The 26,284-nt window shown below is 49.0% G+C and overlaps 1 protein-coding gene across 6 annotated transcripts in view; it reads right to left on the bottom strand.

Moving 5' to 3' along the window:
- Positions 1–5,090: 5,090 nt before the first annotated feature.
- Positions 5,091–26,284, bottom strand: part of JAKMIP1 (janus kinase and microtubule interacting protein 1) — a 93,443-nt gene continuing 72,249 nt past the window's right edge. For 4 of the 6 annotated variants that reach the window (XM_056855993.1, XM_056855992.1, XM_056855990.1 and 1 more), the window contains 2 exons: positions 19,775–19,819; positions 5,091–5,236 (listed from right to left, as the gene is read on the bottom strand). In XM_056855993.1, the coding sequence (XP_056711971.1) occupies positions 5,207–5,236; positions 19,775–19,819 (75 nt within the window). In that variant the 3' untranslated portion in view covers positions 5,091–5,206. Of the gene's footprint in view, positions 5,237–19,774; positions 19,851–26,284 lie in introns of all 6 variants that reach the window. The other 2 variants (XM_056855989.1, XM_056855991.1) reach the window with 2 other exon arrangements.

The following is a 26,284-nucleotide window of genomic DNA, read 5'->3' on the forward strand; positions in this document are numbered from 1 at the left end:
GAATTTGGAAACAAACTGGAACTGTCTTGGAACTGTACTGCCAAACTGCAGTACAATCTTGGAACTGTACTGCCAAACTGCAGTGGATCTTTACCGCACTTCAGAGTTTAGAATCTTTTTGGATTTAGAATGCTTTTCATCTAAAAAGGTGAATAAAGACAAGAAAACAGAGTATTTGCAAATTGCACAGCATGGACAAAAGCTAAGACATCTTGTCCTAAACGAGATTCAACTCACCAAATCTGCGAATTCTGCCTGCAGGTTTTGAAATCTGCTTTTCACACGTTCGATTGTCATTTCCACATGGCATAGATTCATCCTTAGCTGCTTAATTTCTTCAAGAAGGTTTTTTTCTGACAAATGTAGCTCTTTTATTCTATTACAATTAAAATGACAGAGAGCTTTATCTGCAGCATTCCAAATGCACTTTTGGTAGTAGCCTTGATGCAATATATTTCATGTTGTTCAATAATTATAGCCCATTTTCTGTTGCCAAAAATCTCATCCCATCCCACCCAACACTAATAGTGCAATCATGCAGAGTTACTCCTTCCTAAACCCATTGAAGTAAAGGTCTGCACTGTCTGTTACTTAAGTTTAAGATGAGCAAGGAAGCGATGGGATTTTTACTAAGTCAAAGTGGCTTGGGTAAGGATTTTGAGCTGATGGGACATACAAAATTTCCCCAGAACCCTGAGCAAATGTTTGCTTCGAATTTAAGAAACTGCTGACCTATGGGAACAAAAATTAAGACAAGGGACCATAAGCACATACATTGAGCATTACAAGCTATTTTTGAAAGGTGAATGGGTGGTCCTTGAATGGGCACAGAGAATCCCTTGGGACATGAACAGCACTGGGTTCCAGGAGGATTCGAAATTTGAGTTATTAGTCTGAATGTTATAACTGGGAGGCTTTTCTGCCTAAACAGCATTTCCTGTTTTTGACTTACATTGCGAAGCCCCCTGAGTTCCCAGGCCACCGCAGAAAAATGCCAAGAATCCTTCCAACCACTAGTGCTGAACTTACCTACATTTAAGTGCAGACTCTGTCTTGAGGCGGGTGCTTACATTTTCCCGCCACTCTTGTTCAGAACTTTCCAGTTGTTTTATTCTCTGCCTCAGGACTTCAACTTCTGCACTGTTTGCTGTGTCCAAGTCTCCTGTGTTTCCCTTTTTCATGTCTTCCAAATCCTGGAAAATCCAAGTATCAATTTTGATGTTAAGATTCAGAAAATCAAAGCCTTCTTCAACAGGTATTCTGACATAAAATTCCTGTGCTTTTCCCAAAGGAAGCTCCATTATTTTAAAAATGTTTGCAAAGGTATAACCAATTAAACATTTTAAATTTCTTGAAAATATTTATAAATGGTTCTTTGCTTCCATGGTGTTCTTTTCTTCCACAGTGTTCTTCTCTTGCTTCTGAACCCAAATGTATTATTTATGGGATTTGCATTCATTATGTATGACAGAGTTTCTCCTTACAGCATTAGCTGTCTCCACTAAGGAGCTCCCAAGTTCATAGGGAAACTGTGCAATATACTTAAGCTTGAAATGAGTGGCATTTCCTAGGAGTGAACATATTTTGTAGATTTACAACAGCTCCTTCTCCCAATTAACATATATTTCAGTGGTTTTCGGCTGATGCAAGAAGACAAACACAAAATATACCATTATTCAATGGGATTTTGCCTCCAGCCTTTGAATACATATTTTGAAGGGGGGAAAGTAAACATACATCTGTAGATAAAGCTAGGAAGTTCAGAGACCCAAGAAAAGATACTGCTGGGCCAGGGCAAATCCTGGATGAAGCTCTTCACCTACCAGGGCAGGTTCAAGGTATTGAGTCTCCCCAAGCAAGGCATGCTCAACTTTTCCTGGACCTGGCTGACATGGGTCTAGGAGGGGATGCCAATCTCCTTCCCCGCTGCTGATAGCTGGGAACCAGCCACATTCCTGTGATCCCTCAGCTCCCTTCTCATTGTGCCATCCCAGTCACTTGGGTGCTTGGCCAGAGAACCAGCCTCATAACCTAACCTAAAAAAATAGATATCCAGGGTAGAGGACCCAACTGTCCACCCTGTTCTTTGTCAGAGGCCCTGCTTTGCTTGCCCCCACCGGCTAAAATTAGATGGGGGCAACCCAAGAAAGGGCTTTCTTGCTCATGGAACGCCCCCCCCCCCGCCAGGAAGATTCATCTGCCTCCCTCTACTGTTGTCTTCCATCAGCAGGTGAAAACCTCTTTCTTGATTTGGTGTTCCCACACTAGCTGTGATTGGCCCTCTTCCCTGGTTGTGTTATGTGTTCATATGTTTTATTGAATTGTTTAAATATTTTATATACACTTATATTTTAAACGTTGTTTTAATGTTGAAATGCTTTAACGTTTACTTGGGGACCCTATTTGGATGGAAAAGTGGTATAGAAATGCTTACAATAATAAATAAATAATTCTAAATTGTCCCCCATGGCCAAGCCTTGTAGGCTCCCAGTTGTCACTATCGCCCCTTTCAGACACGATTTATCACCACATGCGTGGGGAGAATGCACTACAGCCAAACCTCTCAGTACACGCACTCCCCATTTTGTCTGAAAGGGGCAACACATGTACGTTCCATATTTGGAACATATGTTTCAAAACTAGGGTTCTGGGGCACAGGTACTAAGACTAGGGTTGCCAACTCTGGGTTGGGAAATACCTGGAGATTTGGGGGGCGGAGCCTGAAGAAGGTGGGATTTGCGGAGAGGAGGTACTTCAGTGGGGTAGAATGCCATAAAGCCCACCCTCCCAAAGTGGCCGTTTTCTCCGGGAGATCAGTTGTAATAGTGGGAGATCTCCCACCACCACCTGGAGGTTGGCAACCCTAACTTGAGACTGAAAATACAAACATTGCCCCTTTCATACAAAGTGGTGATCACACATACAAATGCAGTCAAACATAATGCCTGAAAAAGGCATATATCTAATAGATAAGTGGTTAACCCCATTATGATAACAAAGAGGGAGTTGCTACATAACCAAGGGATGTCCTAGGCATACTGAAAAATATTAACTGAAAGATCCCCACACCACCACCACCAAAATGACCTGATTAGTGTTAAAAATGCTCTGGAAGAGGCAGAATGTTGAGAGCATCCACCTGTGACTTAAAAGAAAAAAGTGGGGCGGCCTGAATAAACCCCCAGGAGCTTAATGAATCCTGGAAGGGAAAGTTTTTGGGGACTGAGATTTCCAATTCATTTCCTCCCTCCAGCACCTATTTGCAGTCTCCAAGATTATCTGCATTTAATCTAGAAATCACTTTGTTCCCATGTTATATATAAGTAGGTCAAAAAGTAAGGAAACTAACCTGCTCCACTGTGTTCTTGATTTCCAGACAGAACAAGGCCTTTTCACGTAGAGTGCTGATTTTTGGATTGTTACTCAAAAGCCACACTATCCATGTGCTTTAGGTTCATCTTTGAGGTCCAAAATGAAACCTTGAGGCTTATCCGGTGTTTCATTTGTTGCTAAAACAGTCTTCTGAGCATGCACACACACACACAACCATTCCAAATGAGCAAGTTTTTCAGATTTCTTCTTACAGGTCTTTGGTGGCTAAAACATTCCTTCATACATCTACCATCAGACTATATCCACATTGCCTGTAAAATTACATTTTCCTTAAAAAAAAAATACAGTGGGCCAATCCTTCATTTGCTATGTCAGTCATGAGTACCTCAGAGTTTCCACACTGATTCCACACTGCCATCAACACGGTCTCAATTCCTTCCAAAAATGATTCCACACACACACACACACACACACACGGTCAACGCTAACATGAAGTTAACAATTTTGGAATCCTAGATAGCTAATTTAGCAAATCAGAGTAACTGCTGAATACTTTTCTGTTGGTCTTATATTATACAAACAATAATGTGCATGGGCTTCTTTATGTTTTTCCTGGATTACTACTTTTCCATCAACAACATCTGTGCTTCTTCACCCATTCCTTTCATGTTGCCATAATTAAGCAGATATTTAAATGTTTAATTCATCCAGGGAGCACAATGCCCGGCTACCTCATACTGTCACCTCTCTGGCCAACCTGACATCATCTTCTGCTGAGTAAAAATTCCCAAGAAGAGAAGCCCACATAAATTTTTGTACCTGTGCTTTTCCTGCTATAGCTAAAGCTGAAAAAATCTTCTATGTCAAACATTATCCCTCTTCATATTTTAATTTATATCCTCAATTTTTAAATAATTTGCACTTATCAGCCAATACTAACACTAACAACTCCATAAATGTAGAGAGATCATGGAATTTTCTCCCCTGTTGTAGCATTAATTTTCTGAATGTTAAAACCTTTATTTAATTATTTATTGGATTTACAGGCCGCTCTCTCCAGGCCAAGCTTCTTGAAATGTTTCCTTCAATCGCCATTGATTGAATTCTCATATTTACTGTATCTAAACTGCATTATAAGTTAAAATGTCTTTTAACTGATTCCTTTTCACTGTGGCATTTTGTAGCATCAATAAGCAACACTGCCAATAAATCTCTTCCTAGGTACAGTTTCATGTCTGAGATCAAGAGAGTTTCGTTCCTCTTCTTTCATTTCCCACATGGTTGCTGCTTCTTTTCTTTACGTGCAAGAGGCCAGGTGTGGCGCCAGGGTTTCCACGTCCACCTGACAATTCTCTCCTTACACTTACATCATTGATGGCCCTGGTGGTCCCTTCCAACTCTATGATTCTATCATTTCTCCCTTTCGGCACAGATCCTCGGAGGTTGATGAGATTTTCCTCAATCAGGATTTTAATTAATTCTTTGATTCCACTGTTGCCGTGACTTGTCCATCTACAATAGCGTTCCTCATCCGCATTGTAAGTTCCACATCCAAGGGTTTTTACATGAAACTGGGCATTAAAAGGCTGCTGATTACACAGTCATACCCGCAAAGGTAGACAGAATTCAGACTGTTGTCAATAATTGTCCCCGGGGTCTCTCCGCCTTTAATTTCATTGTCTTTAAAAAGTAATCTTTTGGTTTATGGAGCTCTGGTTTGTACCAAATTATCAAATTGTTCTGATTGACAGCTATAGCTTTAAAAATTGCTGTGGTGATCCCAAGATCTCAGAGTTTGACATATGAAAGTGAACCGCATCTACTGGATGACTTAAAGCTGCTCAAACAGTTTTGGAATTTGCACACGAATTCATCAGTTCACTCCAAAGGCTCTTTTTGTACCCTACAGAACAGAGAAAATATTAAAGATAGTAAAAGTGCCCATTTATGCAAACAATAAGAATTACTCCTGAGAAAAAGTTCTTAAGTGCTGTTCTTAAATTCAAATGAGTAATTCCTATCAAAGCGAGATTTACTTTAATTAAACATAAATACAACAATGATAAACCTCTATTGCCCCTCTAATTTAAATGGAAGATTTAATCATTGTGTTCATCAGTATATCTCATAATGATACATAATCTTTCACAGCTAACTCTAACAGGCTGTGTGGATGAAGAAAGCCATAAAATTGGGTTGTTCACAAACAAGGTAAAGGTCTTAACTTGCATGTTTTCTCAAACTTGCATGGTTTCTCAAAAACATCTGGTTGGGCACTATAGGAAATGGAATGCTGGAATACATGGGTGCCAAGGTCACAGTCTGCCTCAGGCACCCAAAAACGTGGGCCTGCCCTGGATGGGTCACCGTACAAAGTAAATTTGGATTTGTGGGTCACCATACAAAAAAAAGGTTCAGAACCATTTATCTAGCCCTTGTGCTGATGGGGAAAAACTCCAGAGAGCCCAACCACATTTCTAAAATGCAAGTCCAAACAGCTGTCTGGGCTCACCACTCCTTTTACCACACAGCCTTTGGCCAGCCACTGGCGGAACCAAGTGAAAACGGCCCAAAAGACAATGGACAGTAGGAATTAGGAAGGAGCAGATGCAGACGCGCCAATGGGGACTCAGATGCTTGCACTCAGCCAATCCCTGGTAAAAAACTGCCAAACATTTAAGGCAAGACGGACCAGTTGTGCAGAAGTCAGAAAAACTCCACAGCAAGGTGCTGAAGGAATGGCTTGCCATGTCAGTGGGGATATTTTGACTTCTTTCTTTCAGTGGTAGCTTCCTCCTCCTCCCCATGCCACATCATCCAAAGTCCCCTTTGGAAAGCCCTCTCTCTTCCCAAAATAGTTTGCCGTGTGGCATGGTGGTTGTCAGGCCTGTTTTCCACAGCTCTAAGCAGCCTGTCAGACTCTGACCGTTTTAGTTTCGATAAGCATCGCTCACCGGGCAAGGACTACTCAGTGGGAGACATGGTTTATTTGTCCACTAAGAATCTACGGTCCAACCGCCCATGTAATAAACTCAGTGCCAAGTACGTGGGTCCCTTCCCCATTACTCGTATCATCAACCCAGTCACTGTGAAACTTTCACTCCCCAAAACACTCAGGAGAATCCATCCTGTCTTTCATGTCAGTTTGCTAAAGCCACACGTACCTTCCCCCGTGTGGCATCCTGAACCACTCCCTGATGTACCAGTGATGGTTGGGGGGGAGGAACATTTTGAGGTTGCAAAAATCTTGGACTCTCGCGTCCGTCATGGGTCTCTCCACTACCTGATCCGTTGGAAACATTTCGGTCCCACCCACGATGAATGGGTACGTGCACATGACGTGTCTGCACCCCGTTTGGTCTGCCAATTCCATACCGCCTACCCTGACAAGCCTGGACCGGTGGCGGATGGGGGGGGGCTAAAGGAGGGCAGAATGTCAGGCCTGTTTTCCACAGCTCTAAGCAGCCTGTCAGACTCTGACCGTTTTAGTTTCGATTCTACCAGGTATCTCTCAAGGCCAAACTGCTAACTGCTGAATTCCTGTTCCAGTGCTATCTCCCGTGGGAACGGCTTCTCAGTAGAAGGGGGGCCGCCTTGACCTGTTGTGACTAATACTTTCCCTTATAGGCCTACCCTGTGCTCCCAATTGCCATTCGTGCCAATGTACCTGTAAGCTCTGCATACCTGTATGTTTTCCATTAAATCAGCTCTCTTTGTGCTCACATTTTGGCATGAATCACTTCTCTATTTTTCCCTGCCTGGCTGGAGCCCTGGAGGATTCGCCGGGTCCTCAGATTGGAGCAGGGGATGTGCTCTCCAAGTGAATTACCTGTGGCTGGAGCCCCAGAGGGTTCGCCTACGCCCCGGGTGGGAGCAGAAGCGATGCTCCCCGGGAAGAGGGTTTCTGGCCGAAACCCTGGAGGGTCCTGAACCTTGGTACCTTCCGTTGGATCCGTTGGAGTACCCCGATGATCCTTCTTTGCTAGATGACATTCTTGCTGAGGCGCTGCGGACGGATGCGGAGATCAATCGCCTGATTGCACTCCTTCGAGCTCAGTGGCATCGTCTAGCTGACACGATCCCCTGGACGGATCCCGGCGCAGATCAAAGTGCCCAGCACGAACTCCGCATACTGGACAGATTGGTTGAGGAAGTTCGACTGGCGCAGGAGGATTTAGTGACTTTGACCCGCTTGCTAGCGGGGTTAACTATACGTGAAGGACAACAAGAACCGGTAGCAGCCCCAAACCACCCCGTTCCGCCCCGATCCATGGCGGGATCATGGGCGGAGGAGACTCGGGCCCCAACCGCTCCTGATCCCAACTTGTGCTTGAAAGAAGCACGGGATGTAGCGGCCCGAACAGCCTTACTGTTCCTGGGGCTGACCTCGACTACAGCCATGGTGGCTGACCTTACGAAACTTTTAACCCCTGAGTTTGGAGCAGACGCTGCTGCTCTTGCAGTTCCGGTTCAACCTTTATTGGACCTAACAGATTCCTCTGAACTCCTTCTGCTTTTGGAGAACGAAGCTCTCCCGATTGTCACTATGGCGATTGCCACCAAGCTCGAGGCCGACCAAGTGCTCACAGACCGACAACGGGCCGAGGAACAGTTGCGGGATGCGGATGCGGCGGCTCGCGCGCGGGCTGCGCAAGAAGAGGAGCAACGTTTGCCGGCCGTTCGAGCCCGCACGCTCACAGTCACGCGTCCCAAGGACAGCACCGACTTTGGATTTATCCCCTCATTTTCTCCGAATTTTGGTCCATATCGCGACACTCAACGTGCACGTCGGCGTGCAGGTTGCTTCACTGAGCCGGACTTCTCAAATGAGGAAGACCTATATGGTGAGGAACCTCACTGGGCTACTGGTCTTCGGGTCAGCCAGTCCTGATGCACGGAGGGAGCTGGAGATGAAATGCATCTCTTGTGGGGCCAAAACCGGGACTTGAATGATCGTGTGTCCCACCTGCAGGATCAAATAGAACAATTGCTTCGAGAAAATGAACGTTTGCAACAAGCTCCAACTACCCCAGCTGAACCGGCCCAGCTCAGCCGGTTTTACCGGCCCCCGGGGCCCCGGTTTTGCCAGCCCCTGGAGCCCCTGTTTTACCGGCTCCCGGCGCACCGGCTTTGACAGCCCCCGAAGCCCCGGTGTTGCCGGCCCCTGGAGCACCGTTGTTGCCGCCTCCAGGGCAACCGCCTGCCCCCCTGCCCATACAATGGAAGCAACCTCGGTTGAGAGTGACCTACGACGGCTCGGTCGAAGCCCTAACATGTTTCCTACACCAAGTGGACAGTTATATGTGGGAACAGGGACAGCACTTCCCTACCGAAGACAGCCGGTTGCACTTCACTGCCTCCCTCTTGACTGGAAAAGCCGCTGACTGGATGGTCCTCCAGTTTGACACTCTGGCCCGATCCATACGCTCGCTCAATGAGTTCATGCAAGCATTACGGCGCTGCTTTGAGGACCCTTTCCTGGGAGAAAAGGCCAAGGCAGCCCTCCTGCAACTTCGACAAGGCTCTACGCCGGTGCGGGAATTCACAGATGAGTTCCAAAGGCTCGCCAGTAAAATAGTGGACTGGACCGAGGCTACCCGAATACATTATTTCCGGGAAGCCTTACATCCTGACATATTGAACTGGGCTTATATGCAACGTGACCCAGACACTCTACCCTCGCAAGACCGCACGTCTCGGTTTCAGAGGGGAGCCTGTCTCGTTTGCAGAACCATGGGCCACTTTGCCACTGCCTGCCCACTTCGGCCAAACCGGTTGGTCCCTTCTCAGCAAGATGGATCGCCCCGGAATCGGGGGCGACCTCAGCGAAGAGGCACCGTGGCCAACCGTAGTGCTGCCCCTGGATGGACCGTGCCATCAGCTCTCCACATCGGAGAAGTGCCCCTTGATCCTGCACCAGCGAACCCACCGGGTTACAAGTGCCCCACTGGGGGACAACTTGCCATCTTCGGATGAGGACATAGGCTGGGACCCCCTGGCTTTGAATCTCGAATCTCCTCTGGATCTGTCAAAAAACAGGCAGGGTCTGCGGTGAGTGGAGCGACACCACTGACCCTCGCAGCTATTCCTGCAAAACCCAATGCTCCGGTGAAGGTGAGTGAGGTCGAAGAGACTGTTTATGTGGACGTAGTGTTACAACGCCATAAAGGGGGCCCCCAGTTATTGTGCCGGCGTAGGTCAAGGGCTGGGCGGTGCCCGCAGTCCTCAGACGTGCGGGGGGGTATCTAGCCCCTTTCGGAGCAGGCAACAAAGATTCTGCTATCTCCCAAGGTCAGTATTCAGAGGCGTCGTCAAAACAGGCAGGAGTCAATGGCCGGAAAGATCAATCATAGCAGTAGCAAGAAGGCAGGGAAATTGCACGGTTGCTTCCGCAAAGTGAAAGCGTGCCTGCACTGCCTTTATCAGTCAGTGCACTTCCAAGCTAGGCTTCATCCTGCAACGACTCAGCACCAGTTATCTGTCTGCTTAGGCTTTCCAGGCGAGCACTCCTTCGCCTACCCTGCAAAACTATACGCTGGCGAGTCCTGATATGCCTATCAGGTTCAGGTGAGCTTGGAGGGCTGCCATTCTCAGCTTCCACTGCAGGAGTTGGGGGACGAGTAGATTCTGTCTGCCTTTGTTCCATCTCTCTGCCTAGCTGTGGTTCCTGCTGAGTTGTTTCAGGCTCCTGTACTACTGACTGCAATGGAGGTACTGAAGGCCCAGAGGCAACCTGTTCCTCCACTTCAGCTTCAGAGTCCTCTGGGTCCTCAGCTCCGAAGGCAGGGCCCATGACACCATCCCCCCCTCCAGGGCCCCCACCCGGAGATCCGGGCGCCGGCTTCTGAGGGTAGGCCATGTGAAAGGCACGGGTTAACACAGGGGCGTGAACCTGCGCAGCAAGTTCCCAGGAGCAGTCATCTGGTCCGTACCCCTTCCAATCTATGAGATACTACAGACGACCCCGGCGTCTCCGAGAATCAAGGATCTGAGCGACTTCATATTCTTCATGGTCATCAACCCAAACTGGAGGCGGGGCATCGGCAGTTGAGTGGAGTGGGTCTGGTGGAGGGGCCCGTGCAAGTAGGGAACGGTGGAACACCGGATGAATTCGAAGCGTTGGCGGTAGGTCTAATCGAAAAGCCACGGGATTGATTTGGGCCTGTATGGGAAAGGGACCGATGTATCGGGCATCCAGCTTCCGAGATGGCCGTGTGCTGCGGAGGTGGCGTGTGGATAGCCAAACCAGGTCACCGACCTGCAGCTCCTCCCCTGGCTGTCGTTTCAAATCTGCTTTGGCCTTGTAAGAGGCTTTCGCCTCGTCAAGATGCTCCCATAGGAGGGTGCGTTGGGCTGTCAATTCCTGCACAAGGGCATCCGCTGTGGGCACTGACGAAGAAGGCAGAATCGAGGGTAAGTGACGTGGATGGTAGCCATAGTTGGCCTGGAAGGGCATCTGCCGGGTTGAGGAATGTATTGCATTGTTGTATGCAAATTCAGCAAGGGGCAATAAGGTTGCCCAGTTGTCTTGCCGATGGCTACTGTAACACCGGAGGTATTGTTCCAAAATGCCATTCACTCGTTCCGTCTGCCTATCCGTTTGTGGGTGGTGGGCTGAGGAAAAGTGCAGATTCGTACCTAGAAGGGAGTGCAGAGTCCGCCAGAATCGGGAGGTGAATTGCGTACCACGATCCGACACTATGCACTCAGGAAGGCCACGGAGCCGGAATACATGGTGTAGATACAGTTGGGCGGTCTCACGAGCAGATGGGGTACCGATACATGGAATGAAGTGAGCCATTTTCGTGAAGGAGTCCACCACCACCAGTATGCAGGTGTAGGAACCTGACTTGGGCAATTCCACAATAAATCCAGGGACACCGTGTGCCATGGCCTAGGTGGAGTAGGTAAGGGTTGCAGTAAGCCTGCTGGCTTGCCTGGACGATCCTTGGCCCGGCAGCATGTATCGCAGGTGCTGACATATCGGGCTACGTCAGCTTGGATCCGGGGCCACCAGAATTCACGGGTTGCGAGGTGTAGAGTCCAGTACCGTCCAAAGTGTCCGGCAGGCGCCACGTCATGGGACAGGTGGAGAATTTCCTCCCTGAGGGGACCGGCAGGTACATAAAGCCGACCCTGGTGCAGGAGCACCCCATGCTGTAGTGTGATTTGGGCTCCTGCTGGCATGTCATCTCTCTGCAGGAGTTGCCTCTGATTCTGGGCCCAGGGATCGAGAAGTTGTTGCTGCTGAATACGCGCCTGTAGCGAGGGCTGCTGTGTCCCCACGGCAAATACAGTCGGTGGCAACACCGTTGCCAAAGGGGGTTCCGATTCTGCAGGGGTGCAGTATTCCGGTTTCTGGGACAAAGCATCTGCCCGACGGTTCTGCGTACTTGGAATGTATGTAATCGTGAAATTGAACCGGGAGAAGAACAGTGACCACCGGATCTGCCGCTGATTCAGCCGACGTGCTGTTTGCAAATGTTCCAGGTTCCTATGGTCTGTCCAGACTTGGATTGGGTGCCGGGCCCCTTCAAGGTGATGGCGCCAGACTTCGAAAGCAACTTTGATCGCCAGGAGTTCCCTCTTCCAGATGGTGTAATTCCGTTCTGCAGGAGTCAGTTGGCGGGAATAAAAGGCACATGGTTGGAGCGGCTGGGTAGGCTGTACCCGCTGGGAGAGCACAGCACCCACAGCAGTACTGGAGGCATCAGTTTCTACTATAAATGGCAAATCAGGGTTGGGATGTTGCAGGATAGGGTCCACGAGGAAACGTGCTTTCAGGGCCTGGAATGCTTGTTGTGCTGTTGCATCCCAGCAGAATGGCTCCCGCGGCCGTAACAACCTAGTCAGTGGCTCTGCGAAGGCTGCATAATTCTTCACGAACTGACGAATTCGCAAAGCCGAGGAACCGTTGGAGGTCCTTACGGTTTCGAGGCGGCTGCCACTGCACTACGGTATCCACTTTGGTAGGATCCATCTGAATGCCCTGAGGGGAGATGCGATGTCTTAGGAAGTCAATAATGGTCTGGTGGAATGCACATTTTTCAAGCTTGGCATATAGCCGATGTTCACGCAGACATTGCAAAACAATCTGAACATGGGTGACATGTTGGGCCAAGTTCCGTGAGTAAATGAGGATGTCATCCAAGTAGACAACCACGAACTGGTCTAGGAGATCCCGGAACACCTCATGGATAAAACGCTGAAACACCGCAGGAGCATTACAAAGGCCAAAAGGCATCACCAGGTACTCAGTGGCCATAACGGGTGCTGAATGCGGTTTTCCATTCATCCCCATCTCGGATACGGATGAGGTTGTAGGCAACCCTCAGGTCGAGTTTGGTGAACACGCGTGCACCATTCACCCGTTCTAGAAGCTCAGAAATCAAGGGCAAGGGATACCGGTCCTTGATAGTGATCTTGTTCAGGGCGCGGTAGTCGTTACACAGCCGAAGCTCCCCACACTTCTTCTTTACGAAGAGAACAGGTGCTGCTGTTGGGGATGATGAGGATCGAACGAACCCTCGCTGTAGGTTCTTGGTCAGAAAGTCTCTCAAGGCGGCTCGCTCCGGGTCAGACAGGGAATACAGCCGACAGACAGGAAGCGGTGCACCAGGCTGCAATTCAATCCCACAGTCAAATGATCGATGAGGGGGGAGCTGGTCTGCCCCCTTTTTGTCAAAAACGTCCTGGTAGGGCTTATAAACCTCAGGGAGGCTTGAAGTGTCTGGGGTCATAGCTACCCCTACCGTCAAGTGGGTTCCTTGGTGAGGACATGGTTCCTGGAAGTGGAGTTCCCGTGCTACCCAATTGATACTTGGGTTGTGGAGCATCAGCCAGTCCATTCCCAGTACCAAGGGGAATCGTGGCATGTGTGCGATATCGAAACGTATGGTTTCCTGATGATGCTGGATGCATAGGGTCAAAGGTCGGGTTTCTTGTGCAACCAGTCCAGAACGCAGAGGCCTCCCATCAATGGCCTCCACAGTGATAGCCACAGCCTTGTTCTGCAGGGGAATCTGGTGCATGTAGGAGCGTGACGCCCCAGAGTCCACCAAGGCATGAGTCAGGATCCAGGGACCCCCCGAAGGACACAACCGCACAGGGACTAAGACATGACGAGGTCCTCCCCAGAGTGGGCCATCTGTTTCTGTTGTCCGTCCCAGGCAGCTAGGCCCAGTGGCACCTGGGAGTTGGAGTTTCCCGGCCGGGGTTGCTTTGCAGGACAAGCATTGGCAAAGTGGCCTGGGGCCCCACAGTACAGGCAGAGATTGGCCTTGCGACGTCGCTCCTTCTCCACCACAGTAAGCCGTGGGCAGGTGGCCCCTGGTTGCATAGGCTCCCCAGCATCTGTTGCTGGCCCGGGCGTCGGTACAGTGGGTGGAAGAGACTGCAAAGGCAGCAGATTTGTCCCCTGGCCCTGGCCAGCACTCCTGGTGAGTCTTCTATCTTCCAGGCGCCCATCAATCTGCAAGCACAGGGTCATCAGGGAGTCTAGGGTAGCTGGTCTCTCAACCCAGGCGACTTCATCCAGTACTTGGTCTGACAGGCCCTCCAAGTACTGATCACATAAAGCCCCATCATTCCAGTCCAGGTCCTGTGCCAAAAGCCTGAACTCAGCGATGTAAGCAGCCACAGACTGTTGTCCTTGCTGCAAACGACGGAGCTGTCGGTTGGCCCTTGCCAGTGGGTCAGAGTAGGCTGCCGTAAATTGTGCCAGGAAAGCAGCACAGTTACTCAAAACAGGAGAGTCTGCTACAAGCAGGGGCGTGGCCCATTTCGCTGCCTGGTCCTTTAACAGACTTAAAATGAAGGCCACCTTAGTTTGTTCATCGGGGAAATCACGCTGTCTCACCTTCATAAACAGCATGCACTGAGCCAGAAACAAAGGAAAGTCTGCTGGTTTACCTCCAAATTTCTCTGGCAAGGCCACAGGGCATTTACTTGCAGGTAGGGCTGGCGCTGGAGCAACTGCCAGAACAGCCAACTGCTGCTGTACAGCTACATGTGCCTGGTGAAGTTGTTGGAACTGATCTTGCAAAGCTCTGTTATCAGCAGTTACGGCTGCTAATTGGCTTCTCAGCGTTTGGTTTTCTGATGACAGTGTAGTTAAAGCAGCTGCAGTCTCATCCTCCATCATGGCTGGGAGCCAGGCAGTTGCTTTTTGTGGCGGAAGCAAGCTGTGCCGGCTTAGGTCAAGGGCTGGGCGGTGCCCGCAGTCCTCAGACGCGCGGGGGGGTATCTAGCCCCTTTCGGAGCAGGCAACAAAGATTCTGCTATCTCCCAAGGTCAGTATTCAGGCATCGTCAAAACAGGCAGGAGTCAGCGGCCGGAAAGATCAATCATAGCAGTAGCAAGAAGGCAGGGAAATTGCACGGTTGCTTCCGCAAAGTGAAAGCGTGCCTGCACTGCCTTTATCAGTCAGTGCACTTCCAAGCTAGGCTTCATCCTGCAACGACTCTGTCTGCTTAGGCTTTCCAGGCGAGCACTCCTTCGCCTACCCTGCAAAACTATACGCTGGCGAGTCCTGATACGCCTATCAGGTTCAGGTGAGCTTGGAGGGCTGCCATTCTCAGCTTCCACTGCAGGAGTTGGGGGACGAGTAGCTTCTGTCTGCCTTTGTTCCATCTCTCTGCCTAGCTGTGGTTCCTGCTGAGTTGTTTCAGGCTCCTGTACTACTGACTGCAATGGAGGTACTGAAGGTCCAGAGGCAACCTGTTCCTCCACTTCAGCTTCAGAGTCCTCTGGGTCCTCAGCTCCGAAGGCAGGGCCCATGACAGTTACCAGTTAAAGCACTTATAGACTCTGGGTGTGCCCGCTACCTGATCAACGAAACCACTTTCAAGGCGCTCAAAGCCAAGTCAGTGCCCCTATCAGCTCCCATCCAGTTCGCCCAGATGGATGGCAGTGACTTTAAAGGGGGCCCAGTGGATCGTCGCACTCGCAGGTTGGCAATGGGCGTCAGCCACCACTGGGACAAATTGACTTTACCATAGCCCCTATCAGATACGACGTGGTATTGGGAATTAACTGGCTCAAAGGGCACAGCCCTTGTATTGACTGGGGGGGTGGAACTATAAAATTCTCCGATCCTAATTGCGATCCTAATTGCGATCAATCGAGGTAGCTGTTGCATTTCCGTCGGCCTCGGCTTTAGTCTCAGAACCCCCCTCGTCCTTTCCTCTACCTGTTGAATATCGAGACTTTTCGGACATTTTTGATGTACAGGAATGTGATGTACTGCCCCCCCCCCCACCGCCAGACAGTGATATTGAAGTGGTGGGAAATGAAAAACTGCCCAAAAGTAAGATTTACCCCATGAGCGCCACCGAACGTGCCGCGTTACGTGAATTCTTGGACAAGAATTTAGTGAGGGGTTTCATTCGGCCGTCTACCGCCCCTTCTTCAGCCCCTGCCTTCTTTGTGCGCAAAAAGACGGGTGACTTGTGCTTATGCATCGACTTTCGGAAACTCAATGCAGTCACCCAATCCAATGCCTATCCCATCCCTCTGATCTCGGATCTCTTGGGACAATTAAAGGAAGGGCGCATTTTTACGAAACTTGACTTGGTAGAAGCCTACTACAGAATCAGGATTCGAGAGAGCGACGTGCCTCTCACTGCCTTTTCCAGTTGCTTTGGAATGTATGAATTCTTACTGATGCCTTTTGGATTAAAAGGGGCCCTGGGGGTCTTCATGCAATTCATTAATGAGATCCTTCATGACTTGTTGTATAGGGGCGTGGTGGTTTATTTGGATGATATTCTTATTTACTCTAAAACTATGGACGAACACGTTGCCTTGGTGAGAAAAGTATTGCAACGCCTCAGAGACAATCAGCTCTATGCTAAGGTGTCTAAATGTGAATTTCACCAAAAGCAGTTAACCTTCCTGGGCTATATAATTTCACACCACGGACTTACCATGGATCCTGACAAGGTGCAGTCAGTAACCGATTGGGAACCACCCTCCACCAGTAAGCAGGTTCAGCAATTTCTTGGGTTCACTAACTTCTACAGGGGGTTCATTCCCAACTTCGCTCAAATCGCACTCCCCATTATGGATCTCCTTAAGACTAAGGGGAAGGGCACCGCTGCCACATTGCCCTCAGTCAAAATCGACTGGACCCCCCAGTGCCAAACCGCCTTTGATACTCTCAAACGACTGTTTACCTCTGAACCAGTGTTGAAGCATCCCGATCCTGATCAAATGTTTATAGTTCAGGTTGATGCCTCAGACGTAGCAATGGGGGGCACTGTTACAGCAGGGGGGATGGTCTTCTGCATCCATGCGCTTACTTCTCTAAAAGGTTCGCGCAATCTCAGCTCAACTGGCCAATCTGGGAAAAGGAAGCGGCTGCCGTCCACCATGCCCTTACGGTGTGGAGACAATTTTTGGAGGGGTCTAAAGTCCCTTTTGAAGTGTGGAGTGATCACAAGAACCTGGAAGCACTCACGGGGGCCCGGAAACTGTCCGCGAAACAAGTTCGCTAGGCAGACTTCTTTGCTCAGTTCCGTTTCGTATTGAAACATGTCCCGGGGAAACAAAATGTCCTGGCTCGTGCTCTATCCAGACTTCCCCAATATCCAACCAAGGTTGAACGCCCCACGGAGTCTCTGTTCACTCCTGCTCAAAGGGGTTTGCTACCCACTCTAGCAGTCAAAACCCGAGCGCAAACCCAGCTCCCACCGCAACCCCCACAAGGGGGGGCACTTTAAGCCCAACCACGCCAGTCAGCCCGACCACGCCACCCCCTCACCTCCTTCGCCAGCTCTGTCGGCGCTCAGTCACTTGGACAATCCAGCAGTCCAACCCCCTTCAGGGACGTCCCCTCCTTCCACCACAGAGCCCACACCGCCAGATGGGTTGGATCTCACAGACTCTTTTTTAACCTCACTTAGTTCCGCGTACCAAGCCGAACTCTCTAAGCAAACCTTCCCCTTCGCTCTAACTGAACGTAGAGGCTTATGGTACAAAGACTCTAAGCTGTACGTGCCTAAAGAGCTCCAAAAAGAAGTCCTACAGCTGGTCCATGGAGCCAAGACCGCAGGACACTTTGGGTTTCTAAAAACATTGCACTTGTTACGAAGGCAGTTTTGGTGGGCGGGCATGCGAACTGACGTGGATTCCTTCATTCGCAGTTGCCCAGTCTGCGCTACAGTAAAAAGGGCCCAAGGGAAGCCTCCTGGATTGTTGCAGCCGCTGGAGACCCCCACTAGACCTTGGGAGGTTATTGCTATGGATTTTATGACTGACCTCCCCCTCAGCGAGGGGAAAACTGTCCTTTGGGTAATCACAGACCTGTTCTCTAAACAGGTGCATCTGGTCCCTTGCGCAGGTATCCCATCCGCCCCAAAACTGGCCCTCCTCTTTGTGTCACATGTCTTCCGTCTACATTCCTTTCCGCGCAAGATGATCAGCGACCGCGGAAGTAGCTATGTGGCTAAATTCTGGAAAGCTTTCTTAAAATTAGTGGGGGTGGACCAAGGACTCTCAAGTGCTTTCCACCCCCAAACCGATGGCCAAACCGAACGGGTAAATGCTGTGTTGGAATGCTACTTGCGCTGTTATGTTAACTATCATCAGGATGATTGGGTTGAATTGTTACCTTTTGCTGAATATGCGTATAATAATGCTGTGCATCAATCAACTGGATTTAGCCCCTTTCAGGCCATTTATGGGCAAGACTTTGGTCCCATAAGTCATAACGATGTCTCCGGGGTGGAGGGGGGAGAAAGTGTTGCTGACTGGGTGCACACGATTCAGACAACCTGGCCTTGGCTGGTACGTAATCTAGAGCGAGCTAAACGTAAATACAAAAGTCAAGCCGATAAGCATCTCTCACCGGGCAAGGACTACTCAGTGGGAGACATGGTTTATTTGTCCACCAAGAATCTACGGTCCAAACGCCCATGTAATAAACTCAGTGCCAAGTACGTGGGTCCCTTCCCCATTACTCGTATCATCAACCCAGTCACTGTGAAACTTTCACTCCCCAAAACACTCAGGAGAATCCATCCTGTCTTTCATGTCAGTTTGCTAAAGCCACACGTACCTTCCCCCGTGTGGCATCCTGAACCACTCCCTGATGTACCAGTGATGGTTGGGGGGGAGGAACATTTTGAGGTTGCAAAAATCTTGGACTCTCGCGTCCGTCATGGGTCTCTCCACTACCTGATCCGTTGGAAACATTTCAGTCCCACCCACGATGAATGGGTACGTGCACATGACGTGTCTGCATCCCGTTTGGTCTGCCAATTCCATACCGCCTACCCTGACAAGCCTGGACCGGTGGCGGATGGGGGGGGGGCCTAAAGGAGGGCAGAATGTCAGGCCTGTTTTCCACAGCTCTAAGCAGCCTATCAGACTCTGACCGTTTTAGTTTTGATTCTACCAGGTATCTCTCAAGGCCAAACTGCTAACTGCTGAATTCCTGTTCCAGTGCTATCTCCTGTGGGAACGACTCCTCAGTAGAAGGGGGGCCGCCTTGACCTGTTGTGACGAATACTTTCCCTTATAGGCCTACCCCGTGCTCCCAATTGCCATTCGTGCCAATGTACCTGTAAGCTCTGCATACCTGTATGTTTTCCATTAAATCAGCTCTCTTTTGGACTCTTTGTCTCTGGATGCTGTTTGTGGGATTACCACGGGACAAGTGCTCACAGTGGTGAGGAGGGAGACTGCAGTGGGAGGCATACAAGCCAGACTCCCCCGTTGGGCCCACGGCATGGCTCTCTGGGTCCAGCCTCTGTGCCTTAACAAGGCTTAAATGGCAGAACAGAGACACGGCCTAAGTAGTGGGGAGTTCTGCACGTGGGAGAAACTTTCAGGAGAGACAGGAAGTTGGAACACAGTGAGGAGGCAGCTTTGTGCTCCTTCGGGAGAAAAGGCAGCCCTTCTTGTTTTCCCTGTTCCTGCAGAGCACCCTGAGCAACCCAAGAAGACTCTGGGGCTTCCCAGATCTCTGCCTCTTCACTTCCACGGTTTCCCCCGCCAACTGCTTTGCCATACGTCAGTTTTCCAGTCTGCAGGCATGCAGAACCCGCAGTGACCAGAAAGACAGGGGAAGGAAGTGCACCTTCAAGCCCTTCAGTTACAATACTGAAAACCAACCATCTCGCATTAGTGATCATTTATTTACTAATACCGCTCCTTTCCACTCCAGAGAATGCTCAAGGTAGCTCACAGATTACAAAGATAAATACTAAAATATTGGTATGCAGAACCAAAAGGGATTAATCAAGGGTGCAGACTGCCACAAGCCATCCATGTATTCACCATCAGGAGTTCAGACGATCTTGATTTGGAGGTTATGAGTAACAGAAATCCAGAATTAAATGGCTTTCATTATTATTCAGAAGAATTTTGCAAACAGGATTCCCCCAAATTCACACAATCTAAGAATAAATTCTCATAAAATAAAAAAAGGAATACCAACCACAGTTCTTTGTGCATTAGATTCATCAAGGCCACAGGATGAATGCTAGTGAGAAAAACAGAAAAAGGAACAAAAACTATAAAATAAGATCAAAAATAAGAAAGAAAAGAAAAGAAAAAAGATGTAAGATATGTAATGCGGAATTCAGTGGCATCAGTTACACCACAAGTTGTTAAACTGGAATAAAGGAATTACTAGAAGAATATAACAACACACAACTGAGTACTTCCCATAATATTATTCCAACTGTGCACAAACATCTGGAGAATCAATCAAATATTAAAAAATTTCCTATTAACACTCTCATGGTGTTTGGGGCCCAGTGCTGTTTAACGTCTTTGTAAATGACTCAGATGAGAGATGTACTCAGCAAGTTTGCAGATGATACTAAATTGGGTGGGTAGTTAATTAATACCTTGGAGGATAAGCGTAGGATACAGTTGGACTTGGATAGGATGGAGGATTGGGCCCAGGCATATTAAATGAAGTTTAATAGGGACAAGTGTAAAGTGTTGCACCTGGGTAGTAAAAATCACTTATATAAATATCAGATGGGTGAAGCATGGCTGGGTAATATCACTTGTGAAAAGGATTTGAGGGTTCTAGTGGACCATAAGCTTAATATGAGCCATCAGTGTGGTGCAGCAGTAAAAAAGGCTAATGTGATTTTAGGCTGCATTAGCAGAAGTGTAGTTTTGGACACCACAGTTTAGGAAAGATGTCAATAAGCTGGAAGGAGTCCAGTGTAAGGCAACAAAGCTGGTGAGGGGTTTGGAGACCATGTCCTATGAGGAGAAGCTGAAGAAGCTGGAAATCTCTACATTGGAGAAGAGACGAGTACGAGGTGACATGATTGCCACTTTCTGATACCTAAAGGGATGCCATGTGGAGGATGGAGCCGATATGTTTTCAGACATGTTGGATGACAGGACTCGGACTAATGGATATAAACTATAGTAAAGGAGGTTTCATCTAAATTTGAGGAAGGGCCTTCCTGATGGCGAGGTGTGTTCGGAGCTGGAACAGTCTCCCTCATTAGGTGGTGGATTCTTCAGCATTGGGAGGCTTTTAAGTACGTTGCTGTGAAGCAAAGCAGCCCAAGAAGGGAACGCTGTGTATTTCCTCACTTAACATTTATTTAACAAACTCGTATCCTCCCTCTCTACCAGTTTGTAACTGCGACAGCTTACAACATAAACCAATAAAAACCCTACTACCCCCTAAGAGTCAGCTCAACTTAACAACACTGTTCAGACAAAAAAACATCAAGGACTAAAACAAATCAGACTAAAGATCAAAAGGTAATCAAGGTCAGCCCAATCTTGTAAGGTAAGCAGGGTCAGCCTTGGCTATTACTTGGATGGGAGACTATCAAGGAATGGCAGGGTTGCTAAGCAGGGGCAGAATCCAAACAAATATTAAACTGAACAATTACAGATGAAACCATCCACTCTCAGAAAAGACCCACCAACACCAACACCAAAAAACTCCCATGCATCTTATTGAAACCCTTTTGCTTTCCTTCAGATTTTTTCAGACTTTTACCTCTGAAGTAGTCCCCAAATTCCCCTTGAATTTTGCTTCATGTGGAAGCTGCAGCTCTTAAATATAAGAAGCTTGCATCCAAACACAGATGGATGGAAGATGTGCAGAGAATTTTTCTGTGCCTCTCCATTTTGGTACCCCCTTCCAGCCCCTAGAAAGATCTTTCCTGAGGTCATGGGATCCATGCAGAGGAATAGCCACAGAGTGGAGGGCTGCAGTGAAGAAGGGAGGGGTGAAATCACCTCCTTTTCCCTTTTCTGTCAGTGAAGCTTTGTCTGTGGAAGACATGGAAGGACTGATTTCCCCCTTTCCCTGTTCCCCTCCCCACATCGCCTTGACTTCCGAAGTGATTCCTCCACACTAGGGGGGGGGGGGGTGGAAGCGGCTGTAGGAATGGCAAGAAACAGAAGAAAACAGAGTTGCACTTACCTGTAACTGCTGTTCATTGATATCTTCAGTGCAGACACACATGTGGGACTGCGCCTGCGTGCAGGCCTACCGCCGGAAACTTTATTAGCCTTAAGCCTCAAACTGGGGATGCCCCTCCCACCACAGGCGGGGCTGGCCTTGGCGCCAAAACATCCGCATGCTCCTGGGTGGGGCATACCCCTCCCTCCTCAGTTCCTTGTCCGCAGCCGACCCAAACCAAAAGCAGGTAAGTAAAAGGTAACATACCCTAATTATTCTTTCTTGTTTATCTTTCTTTTGTGTGTGTGTGTGTGTAGGTCGACAGCGGGGTCGGAAGGGAGGGATGTGTGTCTGCACCGAAGACATCAATGAACAACAGTTACAGGTAAGTGCAACTCTGTTTTCATCTTCTGTCTTCGGTGCAGCCCCACATGTGGGATTTTAACAAGCCTACCCATCAGGAGGTGGGGTCGACTAGGAGAAAAGTGTCTGGAGGACTGCTCTGCCAACTGCTGCATCCTTTCTGGCCTGCAGGTCCAGCGGATAGTGTCTCACGAACGTATCCTCCGAAGACCACGTCGCCGCTCTACAGATGTCGCCGATGGGGATCTGTCTGTGGAGAGCAGCGGAAGAACCCTGTGCCCTAGTGGAGTGAGCCTTAATCCCTAGGGGACATGGCACCTTTGCCTGCTTGTAAGCGATCCTAATCGCTGAGACCACCCATCTCGCTATGGATTGAGCGGATGCTGGCCTTCCCTTCTTGGGTCCCTGATAACAAACGAAGAGTGAACTAGACTTTCTAAAATGCTTAGTACGTTCAATGTAATAAAGAATGGCCCGTCTCAAATCAAAAGTGTGTAGTGTCTTTTCTGCTGGGAGGAAGGATCAGGAAAAAATACTGGCAAGACCAAATCCTGCGCTAGGTGAAAGGTGGAGGTAACCTTAGGTTTAAACTTAATGCTAGGATGGAGAACTACCTTCTCATTATAGATCTTGAGAAAAGGGCTGTCGATACGCAGAGCTGCTAGCTCTCCCACTCTCCTAGTGGATGTAACAGCCACCAAAAAGGCCACCTTCGCTGACAATGCTGAAAGGTGGGCATGAGCCAAGGGTTTGAAAGGGTCCAGCATTAGCTTAGCAAGGACCAAGGATAGTGACCACTGGGGGGCTAACCTAGGACTTGGAGGAAACAGATTGTTAAGGCCCCTCAGAAAGCGTTTGGACAGAGGATGGGAAAGGTTGTATACCCCTCTATCATGTCATGAAAGGCTGATATCGCTGCTAGGTGTACACGCACCGTCGAGACTGACAAGCCTCTCTTGGTTAGCTCCAAAAGGTATTCTAAAACCTTAGGAAGAGGGCAAACGAAGGGGGAATGACCCTCATGGTTCGCCCAAGTCAAGGAATCTATCCCATTTCTTATCATAGGAGTAACGAGTTGAAGGCCGTCTGGCTTGCAGAAGTACCTCCTGTACTGATGGCGAACAACCCACTAATGACTGGGTAGAATTCTCCATGCCATGAGGTGTAGTCTCTGCACGTCGTGGTGCGCTAGCTCGCCCCAACGAAGTAGATTCGGGTGACAGGGAAGAGATCTGCAGTTCTCTCCTGCCAGCTGCATCAGCAGAGTGAACCAAATCTGTCTCGGCCACCGAGGAGCTATCAGGATGCAGTCGGTGTTGTCTGCAATTATCTTTCCCAAGACCCTTGCTAGTAGTGGGAACTGGGGGAACGCATAGAACAGGTGGTTGGACCAAGTGATTTAGAACGCATCCCCCAGCGAGAGTGGATCGTTCCCTGCTAGCGAGCAAAATTCTACTGCTTTCTTGTTGCACCTGGTCGCAAACAGGTTGATCTGGGGGGTGCCCCAGTCCTGGAATATGGGTAAGAGGAAAGGATCCTGCAGTTCCCATTTGTGGTTGGTGGTAAAGTCCCTGCTCAGGGAGTCTGCCCAAGTGTTGCGGATTCCCGCTATATGTAAAGCCCTCAACTCTATGTTGTTTGTGAGAGCTATCCCCCAAACTCTCTGTGCCTCCCTGCAAAGAGGGATGGAGCCCGTACCCCCTTGTTTGTTGATATAAAATACGGTGCAGGAATTGTCTGACTGCAGTAGTGTTCTTGAGTTCTGGAGGATATCTGTGAAAGAGGTAAGAACATAACGTACAGCACGTAATTCCCGAAAATTAATGTGTAGGGATGCCTCTCTAGAGGTCCACCTGCCCTGAATGGAATGAACTCCACAATGACCACCCCAACCCTCCATGGATGCGTCAGTGGTGAGAGTAAAATCTGGGTTCCAGTAGCCAATGGGGATACCCTTCAGGAGGTTGGGTTCCGAGAGCCACCACCGTAGAGATCTAAGGATGGCCCTGGGGACAGACAGACTATGCCACTTGGAATGGCAGGAAAAAACATAAGCTCTAATAAACCAATTCTGCAATTCTCTCATTTGTAGTCTAGCAAATGGGGTGACTGCAGTGGTTGAGGCCATAAGCCCTAGCAACCTTTGTATAGAGACCACTGGTTGGTGTCTACACTTCAGAAAATGGTGGATAAGATTCTTAATAGAGGCCACCCTTTCGTTAGGGAGGAACGCCCATCCGGCATTGGAATCTAACACCGCGCCAATAAATTGCGCTCTGGGGGAAGGGTCCAGCTTTGATTTCTTCAAATTGACCCTCAGGCCGAGTTTGTCACAGGTGGATAGGACCAGTTGCAAATTGGTGGACAGTATGTCTGGACTAGTGGCTGTGAGCAGCCAGTCATCGAGATAGGGGTAGATGCTACAACCCTGGTCTCTAAGAAATTACATCACCACTGCCATCCACTTCGTGAAAACTATGGGAGCTGTGGCAAGGCCGAATGGGAGGACTGAGTACTGGAAGAAGTCAGACCCGTAACGAAACATAAGGAAACGTTGATGGTCTGGGTGAATGGACAAGTGAAAGTATGCATCTTTGAGGTCCAAGACTGCAACCCAGGTGTTGGGTGTAATGAGTTCCATAACAGAGGGTAGGGAGACCATCCTGATCTTTGAAACTCATAAACATTTATTTAAGAACCTGAGGTCAATGATGGGTCTGGAACCCCCATCCTTTTTATCAACCATAAAAATTCTAGAAAAGAAACCAGAACAAGGGGGATTAACCTTTTGAACAGCACCCTTTAGGAGGAGCTCCTCTAGTTGGGGTGCAAAATCCGGGAAGGGGTTATCTCCCGCTGAACTGGCGGGTGAACAAACAGGGATGAACTTGAACTCCAAGCGGTAACCTTCGGAGATAACCTTGAGGACCCAGGCGTCTGAGCAGATAGCTCGCCAGGCCTCATAAAACTTAGCCAACCTATTCAGGAATGGAAACTCCTCTAGGTTGGGTTGTGGGGCTAGTCAAAACTTCTGAGAGGACTGTCTTTGGTCTTTGTGTTGAGGGTTGGGAGCTGCACGTTGCTTGAAACTATACTTTGGTTGGGTTTGTTGGCTGTGGTGCTGAAATTTTCCTTGTTGAGGATACAGTTGAAACCTCTGGTATCTTTGTTATCTGTTGAAGGAAGGGCCAAAAGTCTGCTGATGGTATTGTGGCTTGTCTCTTTGTTGCTGCTGGAAAGGATGAGCTACTCCAAGGGATCTTGCTGTTTGGCGATCCTTCTTTAGATTTGTGAGGAACTCAGTGGTAGTGGAGGCGAAGAGCGTGGTCTCCTTCGAAGGGAAGATCTTCGATGTGCGACCTCGTATCCAGAGGGAGGGCCGTAGTGCGAAGCCACGAATGACGTCTAAGGGTAATCGCCAAGGCCATTGTTCTAGCTGCGACATCAGCTGCATGTTTGCCAACGTTAATTTGTTGTCTTGACAAGCGGGTGGCTTCTGCTTGAATTAGGCGCAAGGAATTTCTAGAGTCCTCGGGGAGCAGGTCAATGTGGGGGGCTGCTTTTTCCCACAGGAAGAGTTGGTACCCCCCATAATAGTCTGGTAGTTAGATATGCGGGAGCTTAGGGCTGAAGAGGTGTAGGTCCTTCTGCCCAGCTGATCTAGCCATTTACTTTCTTTATCTGCAGGCGTCGAGTGTGGGCCCTGTCTGGATTGCATCTCAGTGGTCACTATAGACGAAGGAGGGGGATGGACCGTGAGAAAATTCTGCCGAATCAGGTTTCGTTCTATACAGGTTCTCAATCTTCTTAGAAGATGCAGGGATGGATGCAGGTTTTTTCCAGATTGACTTACCAACTTCAGAGAGGCCCTCTAGGATAGGAAAGGCAGCAATACCTGGTGTGTCAGGGTATAGGCGACTGAGAATCTTGTCTTTAGGCCTGTTGTCAGCTGTAGAAATATTGATGTCAAGGACTTCAGCCATCCTTATCATTTGTTCCGTCCTCAGTTTCAGGTCTTCGGACAGGGATATAACATCTGTGTCTCCCACCAGTTCATCTGGTGAGGGCTCCGAGACTCCTTCGGAGCTCTCATCTCTGGTTTCCGAGTCCTCTGGTTCTGAATCCCCTCTGGGAGTTCGCTGGGTCAGCGGAGTGAAAGGGGAAGGGAGTTGAGGTGTCTTCAGGACCACTGGT

Source organism: Euleptes europaea, chromosome 9 (assembly GCF_029931775.1).
Source record: "Euleptes europaea isolate rEulEur1 chromosome 9, rEulEur1.hap1, whole genome shotgun sequence".
Taxonomy (NCBI): domain Eukaryota; kingdom Metazoa; phylum Chordata; class Lepidosauria; order Squamata; family Sphaerodactylidae; genus Euleptes; species Euleptes europaea.